A 22,373-nucleotide genomic window follows, 5' to 3' on the forward strand; every position below is an offset into this window, starting at 1 on the left:
TCATATAAATAGATATCTAAATCATATGTTAATTATATTCACTGAAAACGTATTGATTTAAAGTATGAAATATCGTTATTTATAAGTTTATTTTATTTATTCTGTTTTTGTTTTTACGATGAACACATTTTTAATGACAACGTGTTCAATATTATCTATTGTTCCGATTTTATTACTATAATACGTTAGAAACAGGTATTGAAACTATGACATGAACTTGATCTGAAGGCGAAGACAAAGGCGTGACGCAAATGACAATAATAATTTATAAGTCATGGTGGGAATCGTTATGGCAAGATTAAAATGTACAGACAGAAGTAGCCATTAACCATCAAGTACCACAAATCTCGGACCCTCATATTTTCCCTCTACAGTCAAAACCAAAAATAATTTTACTTGCGTGTACTTAGCATAATTAGCATTAGTAGGGTTTACTACCGACCCGTCTGGGTGGGTACCTCCCTCTCACAAATTATTCTAACGCTAAACAATATTGATGTGGTCCGGTTTGAAGGGTGAGCGAGCCGATTTAATTAAAGGCACGAGGGACGTAACATCATAGATCTAATTTTTGGCATCAGTTTGATACTGTGTAAGAAATGGTTTAAACTTGTAACAGTGCCAATATGTGTGAGGTAATAACTTAGCATCAGGTGGCTCATTTACTGGTCTGTCTGGTCAAATAAAACAGATGTTACCATGTAGGTCGCATATACATTGCTTTATTCGGACAATTAATGCAACAATATTAAAAAGCTACTCCAAGTAAAATCAATCTAAAATAAAATAGTGGTTGATATTTTCGCTCTAATCAAAGTCAGATTTTACAACGATTAACTTTAAAGATAATCCTAATTAATTTAACTAAAAGTCTTTTTTTATAATTCCAAATTATAGTATATTTTATCCAAGAAAGCTTTCATTAGCAGAACTTTCGATTTAACGTCCACGTCGTATAAATCTGTCATTCCTACTTATACAATGAGGTTAAACAGAAGTTAGTTTTTCAAACATTTATTATTAGTTACTTTAAGTTAACTAGCAATGCAATGCAATTTTTTTTTAATGAATGGTTTATTAACGATACTTAAAAACGCCAACGTGACAGAATATATTTATTATAGACGCGAACGTATAGATATTTTTTGCAATGTATGACGATAAGTTATTCAGAAGAATACTAACTGAATTCTAACTTTTTTGTCGTATCATTTAAATGAGAAGGATATATTTTCTTATGAAAAAAAAAATTGTTTTAAAGTTTTACGTAATTTTATGTAATATTGAAACTGTTCTTAAATTTTTTGACAGACGTGAGAGTGGTAATAGGATAACAATTATAAAGTTTACATCCAATTAATAATACCAAAATTGTACCGTAATTAAGGAAACTTCATTAAGAATAGCCACTGTGATATCGATGGATTTCACAATGGCATATCAGATAAAATAGCTTACGCTGTTGGATTCCTTATCCCATTTTATTCTTTTGCCATTCATCCCTATTTAAAATTTTAACTTTAGTTACTTCATTCCAATCACGTCTCACCCCACACACAAGCCTATTAAAATTCCAAAATTTCTTCGGTCTTACGTTTCCTTCGTAGCTTTTTATATTCGTACCTAACACTCTTCTTATAATGTGAAATGCGTCCCTTTTAATTAAATGTCTGTGCCATGATAGTGCCATACCCATATAAAACTTTTTTTTTAGTCGTGTATTATATTTTTAATTCTACATTTATAATTTACTCTCTTTAGTATGGTATAGTATATTTATTCAAAGCTCTAGGATATCCCCAAGTCCGATTTACGATTGGCCACTTTTTTTCCAATTACTTTGTCTGAAGGTTGTCTTAGAGTAAATTACTTGATCGTATCATTCTCCTAAATGTTTATTTTGTTAGTCCTGTCGGAATTTTTAGATGTTATAACATGAATTACGATAATGGTTTATATTAATGTAGTTGTTTTATTTATTTACTTGCCTGTTCAAAAGACAAGATACCTAAGACATAGCTAAGACAGGCAGACTCTGACACAGTTTTGAAACCTAAGAATGCGTTATACTGACACATGTTATCTATCTTTCTGAATAGACGTAATTTATACATGTCTCCTATAAACTAGTTCACATGCATAACAAATGCAAAGCGGTGTTTATTTACTTAGTTGTTTTAATGTTTTATAAATTGAATCGAACAAAAAGATAAGCTAAAATGAAGCCATTCCAGTAATATCAGGTACGCTACGTCGCATTGTATATATTCAAAAATTCAAAAAATCGTTAGTGTGAACCGCGCTCTATGATGCTAAACGAACGCAAGTTATGCATTCCTTGCACATTGCCTTATATTAACGACAGGACTATCTTAGCACTTACGCGGAAGCGATTATAAAGTTTGGAAGCCGCTTTGTTACTTCATCGTAAGTAGGTATGTAAAGCTTCTGTTGCAATGTTGTTGCAATGTCATGTAATATCGAAGCGATATCTTAACTACGCGGGTGCATTTTTATTTTAAAAAGTGAAAAAAGAAAGAAATAGAAGGTAGGATATCAGCAATCGTGTCTTGAGCTAAAAGACGCAGCCATTATCGCCGGAAGTCGAATATTCTCTCCGGTATCAATGGAGCTACGTCGTTTACATATTCGCTTTTCGTGTATTCACATTTCTGAAAAGTTTTTACTAATAAGAATTAATAAGAAACGCAGCAAAGTTTTTCGACTGTAACTGTCATGCCATAGTGCCCTCTAAAAGATGAAGAATAGAACCTTGAAAGCAGCTTTTCCAACAATGGAGTAGGCAACACGCATGGTCCCCGCTCGGTGTACGATTATCTATGAAACAGGGCAATATCATGTCACGCTCCATTTCACAAAAAATATATTATTGTTGAGCACTATATATATAGTATGTATTGATGTGGCTTACAATCGCGAGTCAAACTGTTGCTTCGGTTCGTGTCTAGCTTTAATTCGAAAATGTATTTCGTTACTATTCAATCAATCGTTGTTGTGTTATTGTTTTGGAACATTGAGTGGTTTGATGCGGTATATCGTTACTGTTATAGTTATTTGTAGAAAGGACTGCCATTTATAACATTATAAATTTAAGGATAATACTCATCTGACTATCATACTTCACTTTATCGAAACAGCTTAATTTTGAGCCTTAATTTCTAAAAAAATTGACGCAGTGTCTATGTTAATCTTACAATATATATTTATAATAATAATTTTGTTTCCAATGGTGCATTCGAACTTGTCGAATAAAAAAGGCCTAATCGGGTGGCAGCACTATGAATATTTTATGGTGATTTGAGTCTGTCACATAGTTTGATGTACCTAATTATGTTGTATGACGAACTTTTAAATGATATTTAATAATTATGTGGTTCTTGATGTATTCAGGTTTAATTTTATGTATTATTCAGCGTTTGTTCAGCATCAGTATACAAGTAGCAATATTATCTTAGTTAAACAGTTTTAGTGCAACTATATTCGCAATACATTCGAATTTTCGTTTATAATCCACTAATATGTGCGCTAAAATGTTTAATATGATTTTTAATTGGTTAAGATTATTTTGCAGGTAGTTATTGTTATGTGAGAATGTGGTAAAAACAACGAAATATTGTTAAAACAATGTGTAAGCTTAATGAGACACTTAGTCTGATCAGTGGAGACTGTAGTCGTAATTTGTGATTAAACTGACATTAAAAGCTTACCAAGGTTTTCCGCACTGGCGTTGACGTCGTATCGATGCGCGGGTTTGGAGTGTGGCGCGGGGGAGTGCAGGGATGTACTCTTGTGTCGGCGAATCGTCGGCAACCGCGACACAAAGGAAGCATTGTTCTTGAATGATGCACTCATAACCCGACTGTCAAACGTGTATAACGGTCATTTTTTTTTTGTGAAGATTAAGACAAACAAACGAAGTGTCTTTATTTAAAACGCTATCAGACGATAAATGTTTTTCATGAATGAATGTACTATGTAGTATCTATACATACATATATTGTTATATACTATATTATAATCTATCAATCATCAAATATTGAAAAGAATATACACAAGTAACAATCATATACAGCAAAATAACAAAAACATTAAAGAACTCAAATCATAAGCAACCGACAATTCAATTCTATCTTAAGTCAACTCAATATGGCTGCCTCGCCGCCCGTCTGTCATATCTTTTCTTCTTCCACGTCGTCTGTCCGGTGACGTCACTTCCCCGGCGACGTCACTCAAACTTCGTTCAACAACAATATAGTATCGCGTGTACTTGTAATTTGGTGTCTAGAACAGGTTACACAAAAAATATACTAATGAATAGGTACCCTCTTAAACTTTACTGAAGTGTGGTTCAATATTATGTCAAAAATATACATACGGCTTAGTTAAGGAACAGGAAAAGGTTGAGTATATTAATAGTATCAAACTCATGAAATGAATTTTTGTAACAAAAACGAAAAAAATATTTTCCTGTTTTTTTTTTATTGAGGAGACACACAGAACGATATTTTTGGGTGCGACATTATTTTTACACGAATTGATTGATTTTAAATTTTATAAGACAGCCAGGCGTATAAATCAGCACCATAGGACTTTTTAGTTGGCTATGAACACTAATTCTAGTACATATTAGGACGTATAATCCATACTGGTTGTCGCAAAGCTATCTAGATCTAGCTATTAATTATCTAGTCATGATTTGGGAATTTATTATGCTTCAATTTACGTAACCAGTGCGAGTTCAATCCAGTTATAATTTGCAAGAGCTTAGCCGAGACGGCTTAGGTGATAGAACACGTAGATCTTAACGTAAAGGTCGTGGGAACAATTAAGTAACATTATGTTTTTTTTTTACAGAGAATAGTTGAAATTCTTTAATTACTAATATTCCTGTTTACCCCCTCCTTTTAAGCTTAACACTAGTGTTAGGAGTCACAATAGAGGGATGACAATAGCCCAAAGGGTCAGGATCGATCTTTCGACTTTTTTCGTCGCTAGCCGGCCCGTAAACCTTTGCGCTATTGACGCTTTTCACGTACTTAATATGTATTTATAATACTTTTGTACAATGATGATAATATACTGATCAATCTGTCGAATGAAGATTATATTATATATTCTCCTTGACTTAAGACCGAAGTCTTTACTTTGCAGATGAACATTTAGGCATGGACTAAATTATATCTGTCAAGTTTACATGACCATATTACGATTTAAGCCGAATAAAGAAATCAGAAAAATAAAACAAAATACTATAGTATAACAAATAAAGTTTAGACGAGAAATAGTAGTATATTATATTAATTATAAAGAACTATTTTATTGATTGATCAAATAAACATTACTGAGTTTTTGTTAATTAGAAAATAGCTAGATCAACTGTTGTTTATTGTAATTAAGGTTCACACGCAACATTACGTACCTTGTTTGCGGACTGGGAAGTGGCACTTGATGGATTTTCCAAGTCGCTACACTCATAGAATGTTCATCCGCCGCGTAGCATCTCCATAAAGCCTGGATGAGCGTCGCGGCTGGCTGCCGTCTTCGAATCATGTGTTTTTGTCTTTGCTGTTGTTGTACTTTTAAAGCAAAACCTGAACCTAGAATACCCTGTTTCGAGAGATACATTATTATTATCATTTACTTACTTGCTTTTTTTTTTGTTGTATTTCTGCATATAAATTCTAAATTACTACTCGTACAAACAAAATTTGAATATTTTTTTTATTTTTTATGTAAAAATCAATCTATCATTAAGATAATTATTAATGACACTCACAGCAGGGAGAGCGAAGAACGATATTCCGAGAAGTGCGCAAAAGGAGGCTATGAATTTCCCTTGCCAAGTTTGCGGGACCATGTCGCCGTAGCCCACCGTGCACAGTGTGATCTGCGGCGACGATAACGCTATTAGTAGTGATCGAATTTCTATCGTCGGAACTCAATTTATCGAATATATTCAGGATTCTTTACAAAAATCATCAAAGTTATGTCGTTATTTTGACATCCAACAAACAGTACTCTGTGGTTTTACTCGCGTTTAATTTGTATTATACTCGCGTCATGGGTATGAACCTGGGTACACTTTGCCAGATTGATTCAAGTGTTTACTCTCTGCTCGACTTCCTCAATAAACGAGCTATATAATGCTTTTTATTTCAAATCGAATTGTAGACAGTTTTAGATTAGAGCGTTCAATCATTAAAGTATTGATCTTTTTCATATAAATGTGGATACAAAATGGTTTTTCTAATGTCAAAATTTAGTGTAAATATAAAATGAAAACAAAATTAAAGTCAATTTTTAATTCAGATTAATTTTGCAACACCTGCTTCAAGCTAAATAAATGAGCCTTATTAATTATTTCGATGCTGTAGTCACACGGACGCGAAACTTAATAATAGGATTCTTCATTATAAATATTACGACTAATTATCTAAGGAAAGTATAATGAGCAACTTTTGATCATTTCTTACAGATTTTCTTTATAATATAAAGAATAAATGTTAAGCTAAATAAATGCTGAAAAATGTAGTTTTATAAATAAAATAACATTTGTTACTTAATATGATCGTTAACATCAAACGTTAAACAGTACACTGAGTTAAAAAAAAAATGTATTAATTAGTCGTATTTAAAAAGAAATCTGTTGGATACATATAAAGCCCATTTATTCATAAAAGTTAACAACGACTGTATAAAATCACGCTATGACCTTCAAGGGCGGAGCAGTATCGAAGCGAATGAAATCGCGCGGGGTAGTTAGGAACTAAATATGGCATATTATTCAATAAAAAATACATTGATTATAAAATCTGCGTCGAGGTCAAAACATCAACTAGGGCTGAGTGGTCTTCTGTTTTATGCAGTTTATGTAGTTACTTGATGTTTTATCATTTTGTTTTTTTTTTAGTCTATGATACCAAAGTGTTTGTTTTAGTTTTATCGTTATTTATATTTCAGGTTTAAGAAAGTTTATTTTTGCTTTGTATTTATTTTATTATTATTGTATTTTCTGTATTGTGGTGTTTTGCCTAATAAAAAACCTAATTTTAATCTAAATGGCGTGAAATCTGTATTCGTTGATTACCACGGAGGGTATACTTACAGCTTAAATAATAAATTAATTTATCCGTGTAAAAGAGTAATTACCGGGTTTCTTGCCGGTTCTTCTCGGCATAATCTATAATCCGAAACCGTAGTAGCTTTACGTTTAATAATTCTTGTAAATTGACTGTTTAAAAGTGAGTTTAATGGCTACTACAGTAAAGTCTATTTTACGTTGAACATTTTTAATAATAAAATACTTACGACGCCCCACCAGAGTGCTTCTGCAAAATTTTTGAACTTAGTATCAGCAACATCTTTTTCTGCCAAATAAACTAAAAACGATGCAAATATCAGTCCCAGGAAGCCTATATAAAGTGTAGTTATTAGCTCCTGAAAAAAACAGATATCATTAAAAGTAGGTACCACGAGTAACCTATAGACATTTCATATTTTATGTTATGATGCGCAGCGGCAAAGCGTAATTTCCCTTTATTCAGAAACCTAAAACTATATAAATCTAACAATAGTTATACAAATAAAGAAATCTCGACGATTAAACACCTTTTATCATGTAATGCTTTATAATTTATCAATCAGTTCGCAATAAATTACAATTATAAAGTAATAAATTCGTTTTGGTTAATTTCACAAACAAATTCAAATTAAATATTAAATAATTTCTCAAAATTTATTCCCGATCAAAAGCAAGGAAAATAATAAAATAGTATAAAAAATCCATATCTGTTAAATTTCGTGTAAAGGATTATTCTACCACATTACACACGTTGAAAGAAATAATGGCAGTGATTTATAAAATGGAAACCCACAGATCGTTGTCACGAAAGACGGACCGAGCGAACAATGAAACTCGTTCGAATGATCCTTTGTTTCGGGACTTACGTAAGATTTTTATGTTTTGTTTCAAAATTAACTTCTACAATAACAAAATGTTAAGTCATTGTTTTGTAAGAAAATATTTAACATCTGCAATTTAAGTATTACCACCGCACACTGAAAATAGAATAACTAATTTCGGTAATCCATCATGAGATATAGACAAATGAACGAGGCTATTCGTTAAACTAAATAATAATGATCATGATGATGACTTTACCAGGTTTATAATAACGGGGACGATAGCCAGGACAACAGAATTACACGAAGTAGTCGAGGCATTTTCTAATATAATTTAGTATTGATTTTCATTCGAAACGCGATTGTTTTGGTACGAGATACCCATTTGGTAAGTCAATATTGAAAAAGGAGCGAAAATGCGGCTGCCGGTAGCGGTTTATTTGCTCTGCATTGTGATCATGCAACTTTAACCTGAGCCAATTGTGTGTGGGTATTGAGTTCAGGCCTGTTTTGTATTTATATCTACTCGCCTAGGGTCGGAAATTGCGTCCAGTTCCGCTTGTCTACTCATCATAGGAAGCAAGAAATAAACCATTTGACTAATAGTCTAAGTTACGGTCGGATCGCTACGAATGAAACGACTACTGAAAGTTATAATAATATGTTTACATTTCATGTACATAAAAAGCAATATCCTGTGTGTTGGATCATTATATATATATACATAGGTAAATATATATGATAACATATAGAGGAGACCTGTGTTGTGTAATGTATACGTACGAAGAAATAATTTTATGAAATTTACATTTTCAGAGAGCTAAATTTCATCTTGATTTTTTAAAGACTTAAATAAATGTTTAATATATTATATAAATAGAAGAGAATACAATTTAGGTCTCTACGGCTTAAAAAAATAGTATTTATATTAGGTTAATAATTAATCAAAGTAATATATATTTTTTAATTTTTCGTATAAAGTTAATTTGTATTTTCGTTATTAATATATTATTTTATATTTATTTAATTGAGAGATAGATAAGATAATAACACGTTTATATAATAGTTTGGTTGATATATGACAATCTAAGTTATCTGTTTTGGTTTGCTTGCATGCTTTTACAAGTACACTTTGAATTAGTATTTTTATATGGGCTTCCGTATATCTCAGACATAATTTAACTAATTAATTATAAATTATGATACGAATTTTATGCAGTGTTCACCGGGATAACCTACGCAATGCCCGAGTAAGCGAACAGTTATTTTTGAGTGAGAATAGTTTAGATAATCTTTCCATGTTAATTTAAATTCTAAAATTAAACCGTGATTATTTTCTTCAAGAAATTACTTAATACTTTGTTTATTTATAACTAACGGAGCAAAGATTGGAATGGGTTTTTTGTTTGTGTGTAAAAGTATAAATGAAGCTTGTAGCATATTTATAGTCAGTTAAATTAATGGTTCATTTAATTGTTTAAATCATTTTGGTCATGTGGTCATAATATACATTTTTGGTAGAAGAAGTGGTCGTACTGTATACTCAAGGTTAATCTGTATGATAGTTTTGTATAATAAGATAATATTTCAAACCGATTCAATTTAAAAATAATATATAGGAAGTACGAAATAATTTTAAGATCTCGTAAACTTTTTATGTTACGCATTAAGTTCTCCTTTTAGTTTCCTCGTGTTTATAAAAGACTATCTTGAACATATTATTCAATAACATGTGTCTGTTTACCTGTCGGATATTAGTTTATGTAAATATTATTGCCACCATTACAGATCAGTTCCTTTAAAGGTATAAACAATAAATAAATTTAAGTTTCTTGGTAATCACTGAACAATTAAAATTAATATTTTAGAAAAGCGCACAGATAGAAGAAGAAAACATGCTGCGCCGACCCCAAATAAAATTCGGATAAGGGCAGGAGGATGAGGATGATGATGTTTTAGAAAAGCGCAGTGATATATTTTTTTTATATGTGTACGATGCTTTTGAAAAGATAAATAAAATCGAAATTGGAATGGTAATTACTAATGGTAATACTAATAAAATAGAACGGGATTACCATCCCGTTCTATTTTATTAGTCGAAATTGTACTTTTATTGCACGATCAACCTCATTCCTCGATATTTTTGATTAAATTTAAAATTGTATTATATTATAATAAGCCTTGTTCTTTATTTATAATCTGTAAGCCTTAGACATAAACGAAATAAACAAAAGCGGCCAACAACTCCTTTGTAAACACTGCACTGCAGGGTTGTATCCTTTAAATCTTTTGGGAATCCAAACGAAAGAAAACTGGCTACGCGCATAGAATATTTGAACGTGTTACATATCTAAGAGATTTGTATTCGCATTTTAATGCGTTGTATGGGAAAGTAAAGCTATCCGTATTCTATTCGTATCTTGAAGTAAATAGTAATCCACTGAATCTGTATTCTTTGAGCTGATATTTATGATTCTAGAAAACATAAATATAGTAACAGTTATGTGCTCTTCTTTGATGCTGAGATGCTGAAGTCTAAGGCTAAGCTCAATTTTAATCAATTCTATATATATATATATATATAGCGTATATATAGCGTACTTTACACGTGTATCCACCAGCCTGTTTTGAAGCAGTGTGGTGAAATAAGAAGAGCAGCCCAGTTATCAGTTATTTGCAGGTTGTAACGTCACTGACCTTCAAATATAAATAAATGTATAATGTAAAATATAATAATTACTACACTATCACCGACGAATCTGAGTCACTAAAAGGTTTAAAAGGCTTGGTCACTGTTATCTTAACCAGCTTTATAGTCAGAGATTGCATTTATCGATTACCGTAACGTGCTTGTAGTTACGAATAGCTGAATGCTAAATCACTATTTACATTTATGCAATCGTTTTTAGTTTGTATATAAATTTAATATAACAATTGGTATGTAGGTTTGTTTCATGGTCTATTTTTCAGTCAGAGATAAATTACTGTATTTGTATGTGAGCTCATACAAATCGTTTTTTTTTATATCTATATTTTTTGTCAGCGGTATAGGGCTAGAGAAAGTGGTAGGTTCGATCGTGCAATTTACGCTATTGTGGTACCTAATGTACATATTTTATGAATTATCTGAAAATAGTAATTATTAATATATGTATATACCTATATAAAGGCGAAGTACCACTCTAAATCTCAGAAACTATAACATCTACAGACTTGAAATTTGACAGGTTCCTTATAGGATGTAGACATCCGCTAAGATTTGAGAGAAGCTATGATTTTATGAAACTCAACCCTTAAGGGGCAAAAATGAAGGTTGGAAGTTTGTGTTTTATAAATTTCGCGCGGGTAAAACCGCAGTTCAGCTAGTATTGCCTAAAAAGAAATCTGTGTTGATTTTTTTTTAAATGAAAAAATGAGGTTCAAGCAGTTACAGACATTGAGAATGAAGTATATATTTATTTTTATTAATTTGAACAATTGTTTTGATGATTTCGTTGGTGTGCCTATGACTCATGATTATTTTTTACATAAAAAACCAGTATAACCTACTTAAAGTAAACAAACTTGTCGTTTTTATATCCTTCTCCTTGTTACTGTTTACTTCTGTTACGATCATTTCGACGTTATTTATATCATTCTCGCAAAACAACTTTAACGAACGCTATTTATTATTTTAGGTACGTTTGTCGTTATTTGACAACTTTAAGTGAAAAAAATCTTGAGGTTGACGTACAAGTAGTCATTTGAGTTTAAAATTCATTTTTTTAAATGAATTAATCATTTAATAATTAGTGCAGTGCGATTTATGTCAACTTTTAGAGATGTATAGTCCTATAATAGTATATAATAATAATGATTAAAACAGAATAAATCTAGTCTTTCTAAAAGGTAGTTTAAATACCTTTTTCCATATTTCACCTGTCTATGTGCGTATACAACGGATCCAAGGAGTTTCCAGGTACCACCACGTCTGTCCATGCGCACCATACGAAGAATTTGGAAGAAGCGTAATCCTCGTAGCGCTGACGCAGCGAAGACTTGGCCCGAGGAACCCATACCCAGCACCACCATCGATGCCAAGATAGTGGTAACATCTGTATAAATATGACTGGTTGATATTTGATTGGTATTATAATTATTTATTTAAAACATAAAACAATGGAAGGAATCATTCTTCAGACATTTAACACCGCCCGGTCTCAATGTCTGAAGGTATTCTATATTTCTGCCAATCAACTTTAAGACGAAACAGTATTTCATGAAGGTGGCAAAACAACAATAAAAGAAAATATATATGTGTATGTATATGCTACATATATATTCTATTTGTAATTGACAAGTCGTGCTCATTTGTTTTATTATTTTCAAATTCACATAAAAACTTTTTATCCGATTCGAACTTTAATATTTTTTTCTGTTTCTACAGGACCGTACGTTAGTTATTTAAGGTACGCTTATATACGTTGTTTATATTTGAAAAACGTGCGAGTAAAAATTTCAGGCCCGTGCACTTACAAAGCGAACACTTTATATTATAAATCTGGTAATCCCTTTCGTTTGGGTGATATACGTATTATGTCGGGTTCAATCTCAGCCATACTCCCAATCTCCGTAAATATATGGTAATATACTTAGCCGATAAGACGCACTTAATTTAGTACTCTTTGGAGAAACATAAATTAATTCATTCATTCAATTCATTCATACAGGAACCGTAGCAAATACGTAAAAAAAATCTGTCGAAATCGGTCAAACTGTTTAAGAGAATTTTACTTACATACACACGTACAGCAGATTTATGTATTATATAAATACATAGGAAAAGCTTTCTGATATATATATATTTTTATTTCTTTATCTGTATTGAAAAATGTCTTGTTATGAATTTTACTTCAGTGTCGTCGGAACAAGACTATTTTTATTTTTGTAAATATCGCTTTCGGCAATGTCGTGGCATTCTAAGTATCAATCTACAGCCATAGGTATATACTTGAAGATACTTAAAGTTTCGAGGACAACTACGTTTGGTAATGAACGCTAACAAAAAATTTGAATATTTAGATTTTGACTGGGTCACTGCCTCTCTACACTGAAAAAAAAAACTAAGCAAACTGTGTGAAGCTCGACATATAATAAACGAAACAACATACAAGAACATATTAAGTATTAAGAACGTGAAAATTATGCCACAAAATTACACTGAAAGTTCATCAACTTTTGATACAACCAAATTATTTAATTCACCATAATAATAACTTTCATTATTTATTTACGATGTTCACCTACCATTAATAACCGTCTTACTTAACAAACATGTCTGATTGGAAGTAATTAAGGTTGTCAAAATTGTTCCTTAATTCCGCACTCCATTCAACCTTCAAACTAATGATTCCGTAGCATAGCATAGTAAAATAATGATCTTAATTTCGTTCAACGTTAATAACGTTACATATTTTATAATATGTAACGTTAAATAAATAAATAATAAATAAACTTTCAAGATTACTTGTTGTTAATTACTTATTACATTTTCTAAGATGATTTTTTATTGAACATGGTAACATCTGTTTAATCAGGTACCTAGTAAATTTCGATTCAAAATTAATTCATTTATGTAATATTTGTAGTCACATTTTCCTCGCGTATCACACGTATGATATATCTAACGTATTAACTGAAAAGTATTTTACGAATTACTCAATAAATTGAAAAGACGTAATATATTTTTTAAACACCCTTCAATGTGTAAACCTATTAAGCTGTGGAGCGATTTTTCTTTGAATATAAAACAAGCAAAATCAAAACTCAAAGCGTTGGAATATTATTTCAAATTATGTTCTTAATTGAGGCGGTATAAGTTTTATTATATATTAGTATTTACTTTTTATTGATTATATTATAATTGTTTTTGACTATCTGTATTTTATTATGTCTTATTTATGTATATTATATTTGTAAAATTTATTGGTATTTTTATATACTCATTGAAGAATAAAGAATATAAATATTTTATAACTACTGCATTCGCCCTTTCATTAATATTGATTATATAACTGTTTATATAATCAAAATCAAACTTAATGAAAGGCCGAGTATGCATTGACTTTTTGTCATGTCACAGTGTAAATTTAAAATGTTGCCAAATTAAGTTTATGGAATTACGTATCACGTAACATTTTTTGCTTTGTATCCCTTTTACAATAAACGTATTATTTTTTAAGTATCAAATAAAATAGTATTATTTGGTTGTGTTGTCCGACCGTCACGTAATTTTATGGTTAGGTAACATTATAAGCCCAAGTGGGCGAATCGTGTGGCAATGTTTGTCGGTTATGGTACGTTCTCGAGACGGCCAGTTCCCTAGAGAGCAGGATAGCGACGGCCTCGCATGAAACTCTTGTTCGAAGGGGGGCCTTCGAAATGTGAAGGCTACAATAAAGTAATATTAAAACTTGTAAAGGACAAACATTATTCTATTTTTAGCTTAACAGATATAAGGAATGATTTTCAAACAATGGGTGACAAATGCTAAATAAATTAAGATTATTTTATGTTTTTTGCTTACCTATTATACAAAAAGGTCGCCTCAAAAACTTGAGACGACCCATCGAGCCTTGATATCGAGACCTGCATCCTGACGACCACAACCTGTTAAAAAAAGCATTATTTTATCGAACATCATTTGTAATATAAATACAAAACAATTACTATAATCATTTTCTACAATTTAAAAAAAAAAAGACTATTCAATTTTTTCCTGATTATTCTCAGTCGAAATTACGTAATGACCATTAAAATAAGGACGTAATACAATAAAGCCTATTTTGTTTTGGTTATCAAGTGTTTTATCAATAAAATTTAGTTTCATTTATAGTTTTTAATATTTTAATACCATTTAACCGCACGCTTAACGTAATTTATCAAAGTTTGTTTAAATCTACTTAGTAAGTCTCTTTGGCGCATTTGAAAGGAACACGTCATGTGGGCATATAATTATGAATTCAGAGTGTACATGACGTATGGCCCGTGTATTTATTCTCTACGTATAATTTCCATACCCGCACGATATTATATATAATATGCTTTATAAAATTAAATATTGTATTTGAAATGAGTACTGATAAATTACCTGACGCGCACAAGCTCTTAAAGTTTATCTGCTATTGCGTTTCTGTCTTAATAGCCAGTAGCCATTTGAAACGTTGTGTGCTATTAATAATTATTATTAGGAAGACTTTAACAAATTGTTCAATTTATCGACGTCGTTTTCGCATTCTATAACTAAACATTTTCATTTTAAAATATAATCTCGCTTACCATAAAACTTTATATATCACAATAACTCAGAATCCATCAAACCTATCATTGGATACTTTAGTTTTTAATTCTTCTTCTGCTCTGTGGTTATTTTGGCCTATACATATTGCAATACAGCAAGAAGAATAAATTATTCCCCACATCATAAACTCGCCGCCAACCAAGGGAATGTTATGACTTGCGCCTGCAATGACACTAGCTAACTCATCGTTCAAACTGCTACAGAACAATTCATAGTTATGTTTGGTGGTGAAATAATTGATGTGTGTGTGGTACAGACTGACCTGAACGAAGCGTTGATGGGAGAGTCAAAAAATATTGGCTATATATAGTTCAGATAATGATAAGTTTCGTACCTTAAAAAAAATTCAATTGCGAACCATACGACGACTACTGTCTCCATGTAGAAAAGGACGATTCCAGCCTTCGCTTCGTATTCTTCGATCGTTGAGAATACAGACAGCGACAAACACATGAACACCATCAAGAACCTATTGATTTAAGGCTTATGTTATATTCATTTAATACAAGGAGATATTATATACTTTTTAAATATATAGTTTGTCTGTTAACATTCAAAAAATATATCTTTAAAAATATATTTATAAAATTATAATTACAAGTACAAGTGATTTATACATCATAAAACTTGATTGTTATTTAAATATAGTAAAACAAAACAAAGGAAATTAAAGATAGATTAATTTATATTTTAGAATGCCTTGTTAACGTGACTCGTGACCATTGAACAGGGCTTGACAATAATAGTAATCTACATTGAGTGGTACAAACAAAAGAAACGAGTATGACGATAAAAAGCAAACAAGAGGTTAATGATCTGACTCACACAATCATATGATATAGGACGGCCTTTACACCCCTCGGCCGTTCAAGGAAATTATAGAATTTGGATTGAAGGCGTCGGTAACGCGCGTCGCGTCGCGTGGCGCGGTAGCTAAGCGGCTTGCCCAGCAGCGACATCCGCGGCGTCGCCAGCCGGTCGCCGCCACGCTTACACTCACTGCAACCAATCACATTAACCTCACCTTATAATATTGACAATTACATACATTTAGTTACACGTATTTGTTACATTATATACAAAGCCCGAAGTCAACAGACGACTGTAATTAAAAGCTGGGTCATTTAATTTTACGTCCCTTTGTACAAGACAAACACTTGCAATCTTGCATAATAGAGTCAGGTCAACCAGCAGCTCAATTTGCCTACAGAATTTACCGAGCGACGAGTGCGGCCGTGTGTTGTTAGAGTTTTCTTTTTACAGGTGAAACAGTGTACTTCAGTTAAATTTAAGTGTTACACTGACTCCATAATTACTGTAGGAAATTTTTGGACAAAATATTTAGTAGGTTTACATAAGCTATCAACATTTATTTACAAATGTGTACATGACTGTAATTTTGTTCTACTAAGGTAGTAGGAAAAACAATGGGGAGGTGCATTTACATAAACAAACCGCAATATGATATTAATAATTCGTGAGTTGTTAGGTGCGTGTCTTGTTTGTCATTTGCGTTTTCATATTCAACCGTTGGAAAAACATACAATGTTTAATGTTTATTTTTGTTGCCCTCTCTTTTTTTTGTTAGGTTTTGTCATTATTTTGTTGTTTTTATTTTTCATAAGTTAAAAATGATGTTATTTTTCATTCAATATATTAAAGAATTCGGTTAGGAAAAGAAAGAAAGATAAAAAGGCTGATAGTTTTAACGGTGCGTCATTAAAAAAAAGATCGGGATAAAAACGAAATTATTTCCGTCAAACGTGAGAGTTATATAATATAAAAATAATTATAACAATAACATTCTGCTAAACTGAACATTTTCTATGTTATTACTTCAGTATTTATTTTTATTACACGATTATTTATAATAAAGCGAGTGACAAAATTGTTTCAGACAAACGAGTCTCGTTTAACTTGACCTCAATAAAATTAACGCTCAACTTCGAAGTTATGGAATTTGAATATAAATTATTTCTATTTGTAAAGAATTTTAAGAAGTTTTTTTTCATGTTTCAAATTGAGATCTATTTAAAAATATTGTGTATATTTATTTACATACACAAAGTTACGAGTTCTTAATTAATTTTTATAATTTTAATAATGTAAGCATTGTGTATTAATACGATATATGTATGCTGTGTCCAAAATAAATCGTTGTTGCCGTCAAATCTATATATAAGGCCTAGCCTTAATGACGACTAAAGTTAAATTAAAAGAAGTCGATTGAATTAAGACAGACCGATGAAACTAAGAATACATAGAAAATACACGTCGGAAAGGAATGACGTGTTAGAATCTGTAGACCAAAAGAATCATCCTTCAGGCTTCATATCGTTTCATATTTTTCTACAAAGTTAGTTAGCCTTAGTAAGTTAGTTATTGTAGGAAATCAGACGAATTCTTGGTTTAGTGAACGCCATTACAACACACACACGAATCAAGAGTACTCCTTACATCGTGAATGCGTCACCAACCACAGGATCTGAGATGATATTTCCATTGTGTCTGTAATTATACTAGCTGACTCATCTAAACAGTATACTTATATCAATACAAAATAATGCAATATCATAAATGCTGAGTGGGTGGGACCCAGACGATCTTCAAACCCTACCAACAAAAAAATACCTTAGAATTCTCATATTTTTAAATTAAAGCTTATATGAAGGCAAAGACTGTATAAAAAAGGCTGAAAGCGTAACTGATTACACTCATTCAGCGTTTTGACTGTATGATTGCCTTGTAATTTTATGAAAGTCACTCGATTCGTTTTGAATTGTAGTTATTTTCTAATAACAGCTAACGTTATTTGAAAACGTTTTCGAAAACGTTATCAGTGTATACATAAGCTTAAATTCTGAGTGTTATGAATATAAATAAAAAAATATTTAATTAAAAATGTATCAAGAAAACCAATAGAAAGTAACACAAAGAAACGTTTCCAGTTACCACGAAGATCTCATTAATAAATATCAGCGTTAACAGAATTTTTTAGTTGATTTTAAAAGGTTAGAGTTTTCTGTCATAACAATATTCAATGTTGATGGCGATATTTATAATTGAATAATGAAAATATAAAACTCATCATAGGTCACCGCAGTGGTTGACAGCGGAAGCGGTCACGGAATTACATAAAACAAAGCAACATTGTGGTTATACAATAACTCTGGTTTTTCTTGTATGTGAAACATATTCTATTGGCGCTTTGTTAGTAAGACTTACGTCGTGACGGTAAGAAGCTCCTCTTCCATCATGCTGCCATTCACTTTTCTCTTGTGCGCGTACGTTATTTTACTCGATATTTATTTATTGACTGTATTTAATTTGAAATTCTTTCAATAACCATCTATTTCGATGATGTACATCTACCGATCGTCCCGTGACAGCCACATTTTGTTGTACATGCTCAACTCCATGTCAAGCTATTTTTCAATAGAGTTAGTAGTGAGAGATTTAATAGCGGAAACGATATTATCTACAAAATTGTTTGCATCGTTTTATTTTAAAAAGAAAACTAAAGTTAGTATGCCGTGCAAGTACGGCGTATATTTAGAAGACTTTAGACGGCGTGGGTTCCGAGATTAAGTGGCTTAGTAGCGAGTACCCACCTCACGAAGTTTTATTTTAGATTTACTTATATACGGAGTCTGAGATTAGATAGTGTAATTTCGGTAACGGTAGTCAAGTATTTCTCCTCTCTCCACAAAGGAGGCCGAGCCTAAATCATGAGATGACATTAGAGTAGCTTGTGGTTTTAGGCACGTATTCGATTCGCATTCGCACGACTATTTATTTGAGTAAGTTTAGACCAACTCCTTCCTCTTTCAGGCGGCTTTGAGGAGGATAGCAGTCTAGATGTCTTTGAGCTGCTTATATGTTTTAGCAAGGTGTGCGGAAGAGCAAGATCACTCTACGGTACGGGCGAGGGCATTCCCGCAACCCGTGCCGATTACGTTACTTTTTTAGTGGGTTCCACACAAACCGGTTCACCCCGAAAACTACCCGAGAAAAATTTGTTTACGCCACAAAAAACTGCGGCTTTCTTGCCCTACTTTATATTGCTTGCTTCGTGGTAATAAAATTTTGGTGGTGTGTGTGTTTGTTGTTTATAATCTAGCCAGCTAATTAGGCGGTAATTATATTAGAAAATATGAAGTTTGTATAGAACGGAACGTGTAAATTGTATACAAATAATAGAGAAAAAAAAAAGAAATTAAATCGTCATAAGCCAATTAAGCATTATGCTCATATTACTTGTAAATTATATGTAGTTATAAATTGCGGTACACCACTTTACCTTAATTTTAATGAACGACGTACTCGTAACATATGTATGTAAGTTAACATACACACAAATATTGCTACATGCGGTTAACGTAATATTTATTTGATCGAATGTATCACTACAGTGATAACATATAACGGTACTTAAGTATTGTGTTGTTAATTAAGAAAACGGTATGCTGGCAACGAGACCGCCCAGCGGTTGTGCGTTCACGTGAATATTGTGAACTGATCCGAATAACTGAAGTACATAATTTGTATTGTAATATGTCTATTGTAAATAATTTAACCCTTGACCATTCCAACACAAAATTTTATCTTCAAATTTAATCATAAGATATATTGGAAACATATAAAGTAGATATATAATGAGAGCCGAGATGGCCCAGTGGTTACCACGCGTTCATTTCAACCGATGATTGTCGGTTCAAACCCAAGCAAGCGCTACCGAATTTCCATGTGAATAATTTGTGTTTATAATTCATTTCATGCTCGGCGGTGAAGTTAAACATCGTGATGAAACCTCTATGCAAGTATCTAATTTCAATAAAAATCTCCCACATGTGCATCCACCAACCCGAATTGCAGCTGCATGATGCAATTAGATCCAAAAACAACCCCAAAAGCAGAGGAGGCCTTAGCCTCGCAAGGCGTCATTCACTGGCTATAACTGTACTTTTACTTGTAGGTATACCACGTGGTTATTTTTGAAAGGTAATAATAGCTTATTAGCACGTTTTAACAACAAAATAGCTTATAATTAAGAATATTAGTGGTTAGGCTGCTGGTAAAATAGTATTAAAACCCTTTTGAAATAGAATTTATATTTAATTACATTTCCACGAATTGAAATATGATTTCCGGTGATAACATCAGTGCCACGTATAATTAACAGCTTGTATAGGATAACTCAAAAGTAATGTTGTCAATTGAAACGACGTGACCTTATTAACTAACATATTAATGTCGTTAAGATCGAAGTCACAAAAATCAATGCAACAGACATTATGAATGTATAAAACTCCTAATACTAAATTCTATCTATTTATCTATCTATTTATACTACGCAAAATGTAACGAACATTAACATAATAATATTATTATTACATCACTTTCTAATTAGCTTAAATACTAACACATACAAATTAATTTATGTTAAAATCAACATTGAGAGATATGACATATTACTACTGGTCTCTGATTTAGCTAAAGCATTTGACTGAGTGTGACGAAAAGTGGTTTTGCGTAAATTTAAATATTATGTCGTTACAGAAAAAGTAGATTCTTTACATTAAAGTGTTGTACTTCACACGGAAAATTTATTTCCTTTAGTTTAATAAAGTGTTTTGGGTCTGTGCCAAAAATAAGCGTTCCGCAAGAAACAATTTTAGGTCCAATACCATTTTTAATGTAGATATAGAGAATACCCTTCTATGACAATTATATTGGTGATGTTAAATTTTTTCACCTTGTGTAGGTAGTCTCAGATTCGATGTGTACTTGTTAGAAGACTTATCGAATATCAAATCGATCAATCGAGCTGTAATGTCTGTTACATTACTCCACGATTAGTATATTTTTGTGTGCGACAGTCCGTTAATCTATGTAGTTTTATGTTACGTTACTTTGGAATATACAGATATTAAAATTGTTGTAAACTTTCTTAAGAACGAATATTTAAATTTTAATGAAGTGTGAAATTCCATTCGGTATTTTGGTATCAAATAAGTTCGCATCAGAATATAATGAGGATGCATTGTTGTATATAATATGTATAAAAATACAGCAACATAGTTGTAAAATAATTTTATAGAATACTGACAAATATTATATATGAATACAATAAATCAATTTAATCTTTTGAATTGCGATTCTGTAAGAAATCACTTCCTATCTCACTCATGAAATTTTGACAACTGACTTACAGTGATTTTGATACGTGTATTCTATGTATATATTATAATTATTACAGTCAATGTCACATATCACGTGCTGACATTTCACACTCGTGTTCTGCGAGGAGTTTCGAGGTTTTTCTTACATAATACCTCTACTGATACCAGCGGTGGACCGAGCATATCATTATTATATATTAGCACTACATTTATACTTATACTGGTTACTTGTACTGGTTGAATTTTAGGTATTAGACATAAAAAAGCCTATGTCCTTGGAGTTCAAGTTCGGTTCAGTGATTTGGCCGTGCAAGAGCAACAGACAGACAAAAAGACAGAGTAACGTTTACATTGATAATATTAGTATAGATAATTAAGTTTAAGAGTTTGTTTGTTTGAATACGCTAAACTCAGAAAATGTTCGTCCGAAGTGTTTTTTTTAGGTCAAATATCCTATTTATTACAATTAAATACATTTCATTTTAAATAACATAAATATCTATTTTGTTATTAGGATAATGGTAACTGGTGTGTTTCACGTCACGTTTTCACAGTGAAGCGCAGATTTCCAGTTAGTGTTAACTGTGTATTTTTAGTGCCATTGCTAGGTGAACTTGCAAATGGGACACCTGATGATAAGTGGTGACCATCGCTCAAAGACAGTGGTGCTGTAAAAAATATTAACCATTTCTTACATCGCCAATGCGCCACCAACCTTGGGAACTAAGATGTTATCTCTCGTGCCTGTAGTAGTTACACTGGCTCAGTCCTTCAAACCGGAACACAACAATGTTGAGTACTGTTGTTTAGCGGTAGAACATCTGATGAGTGGATGGTACCTACCACGACGGGCTTGCACAAAGCCCTACCACCAAATAAACACAAGTATTGTTGTGTTCAACAAAAATAGTAATAGTTGCTCCTTTGCG

At 31.8% G+C, this 22,373-nt stretch overlaps 1 protein-coding gene across 7 annotated transcripts in view; it reads right to left on the reverse strand.

Annotated features, from left to right (window-relative positions):
* LOC113398219 (potassium voltage-gated channel subfamily KQT member 1) overlaps window positions 1-22,373 on the reverse strand; it is a 47,505-nt gene that overhangs the window by 13,813 nt on the left and 11,319 nt on the right. For all 7 annotated transcript variants that reach the window (XR_010310003.1, XM_026636845.2, XM_026636847.2 and 4 more), the window contains 8 exons: window positions 16,088-16,261; window positions 15,597-15,731; window positions 14,489-14,571; window positions 11,842-12,017; window positions 7,330-7,458; window positions 5,798-5,908; window positions 5,441-5,628; window positions 3,729-3,880 (listed from right to left, as the gene is read on the reverse strand). Coding sequence is in view for 6 of the 7 variants with exons in the window: in XM_026636847.2 (XP_026492632.1) it covers window positions 3,729-3,880; window positions 5,441-5,628; window positions 5,798-5,908; window positions 7,330-7,458; window positions 11,842-12,017; window positions 14,489-14,571; window positions 15,597-15,731; window positions 16,088-16,261 (1,148 nt within the window). In the remaining variant the exon portion in view is untranslated. The remainder of the gene's footprint in view (window positions 1-3,728; window positions 3,881-5,440; window positions 5,629-5,797; window positions 5,909-7,329; window positions 7,459-11,841; window positions 12,018-14,488; window positions 14,572-15,596; window positions 15,732-16,087; window positions 16,262-22,373) is intronic.

Source organism: Vanessa tameamea, chromosome 2 (genome assembly GCF_037043105.1).
Source record: "Vanessa tameamea isolate UH-Manoa-2023 chromosome 2, ilVanTame1 primary haplotype, whole genome shotgun sequence".
Lineage (NCBI taxonomy): Eukaryota > Metazoa > Arthropoda > Insecta > Lepidoptera > Nymphalidae > Vanessa > Vanessa tameamea.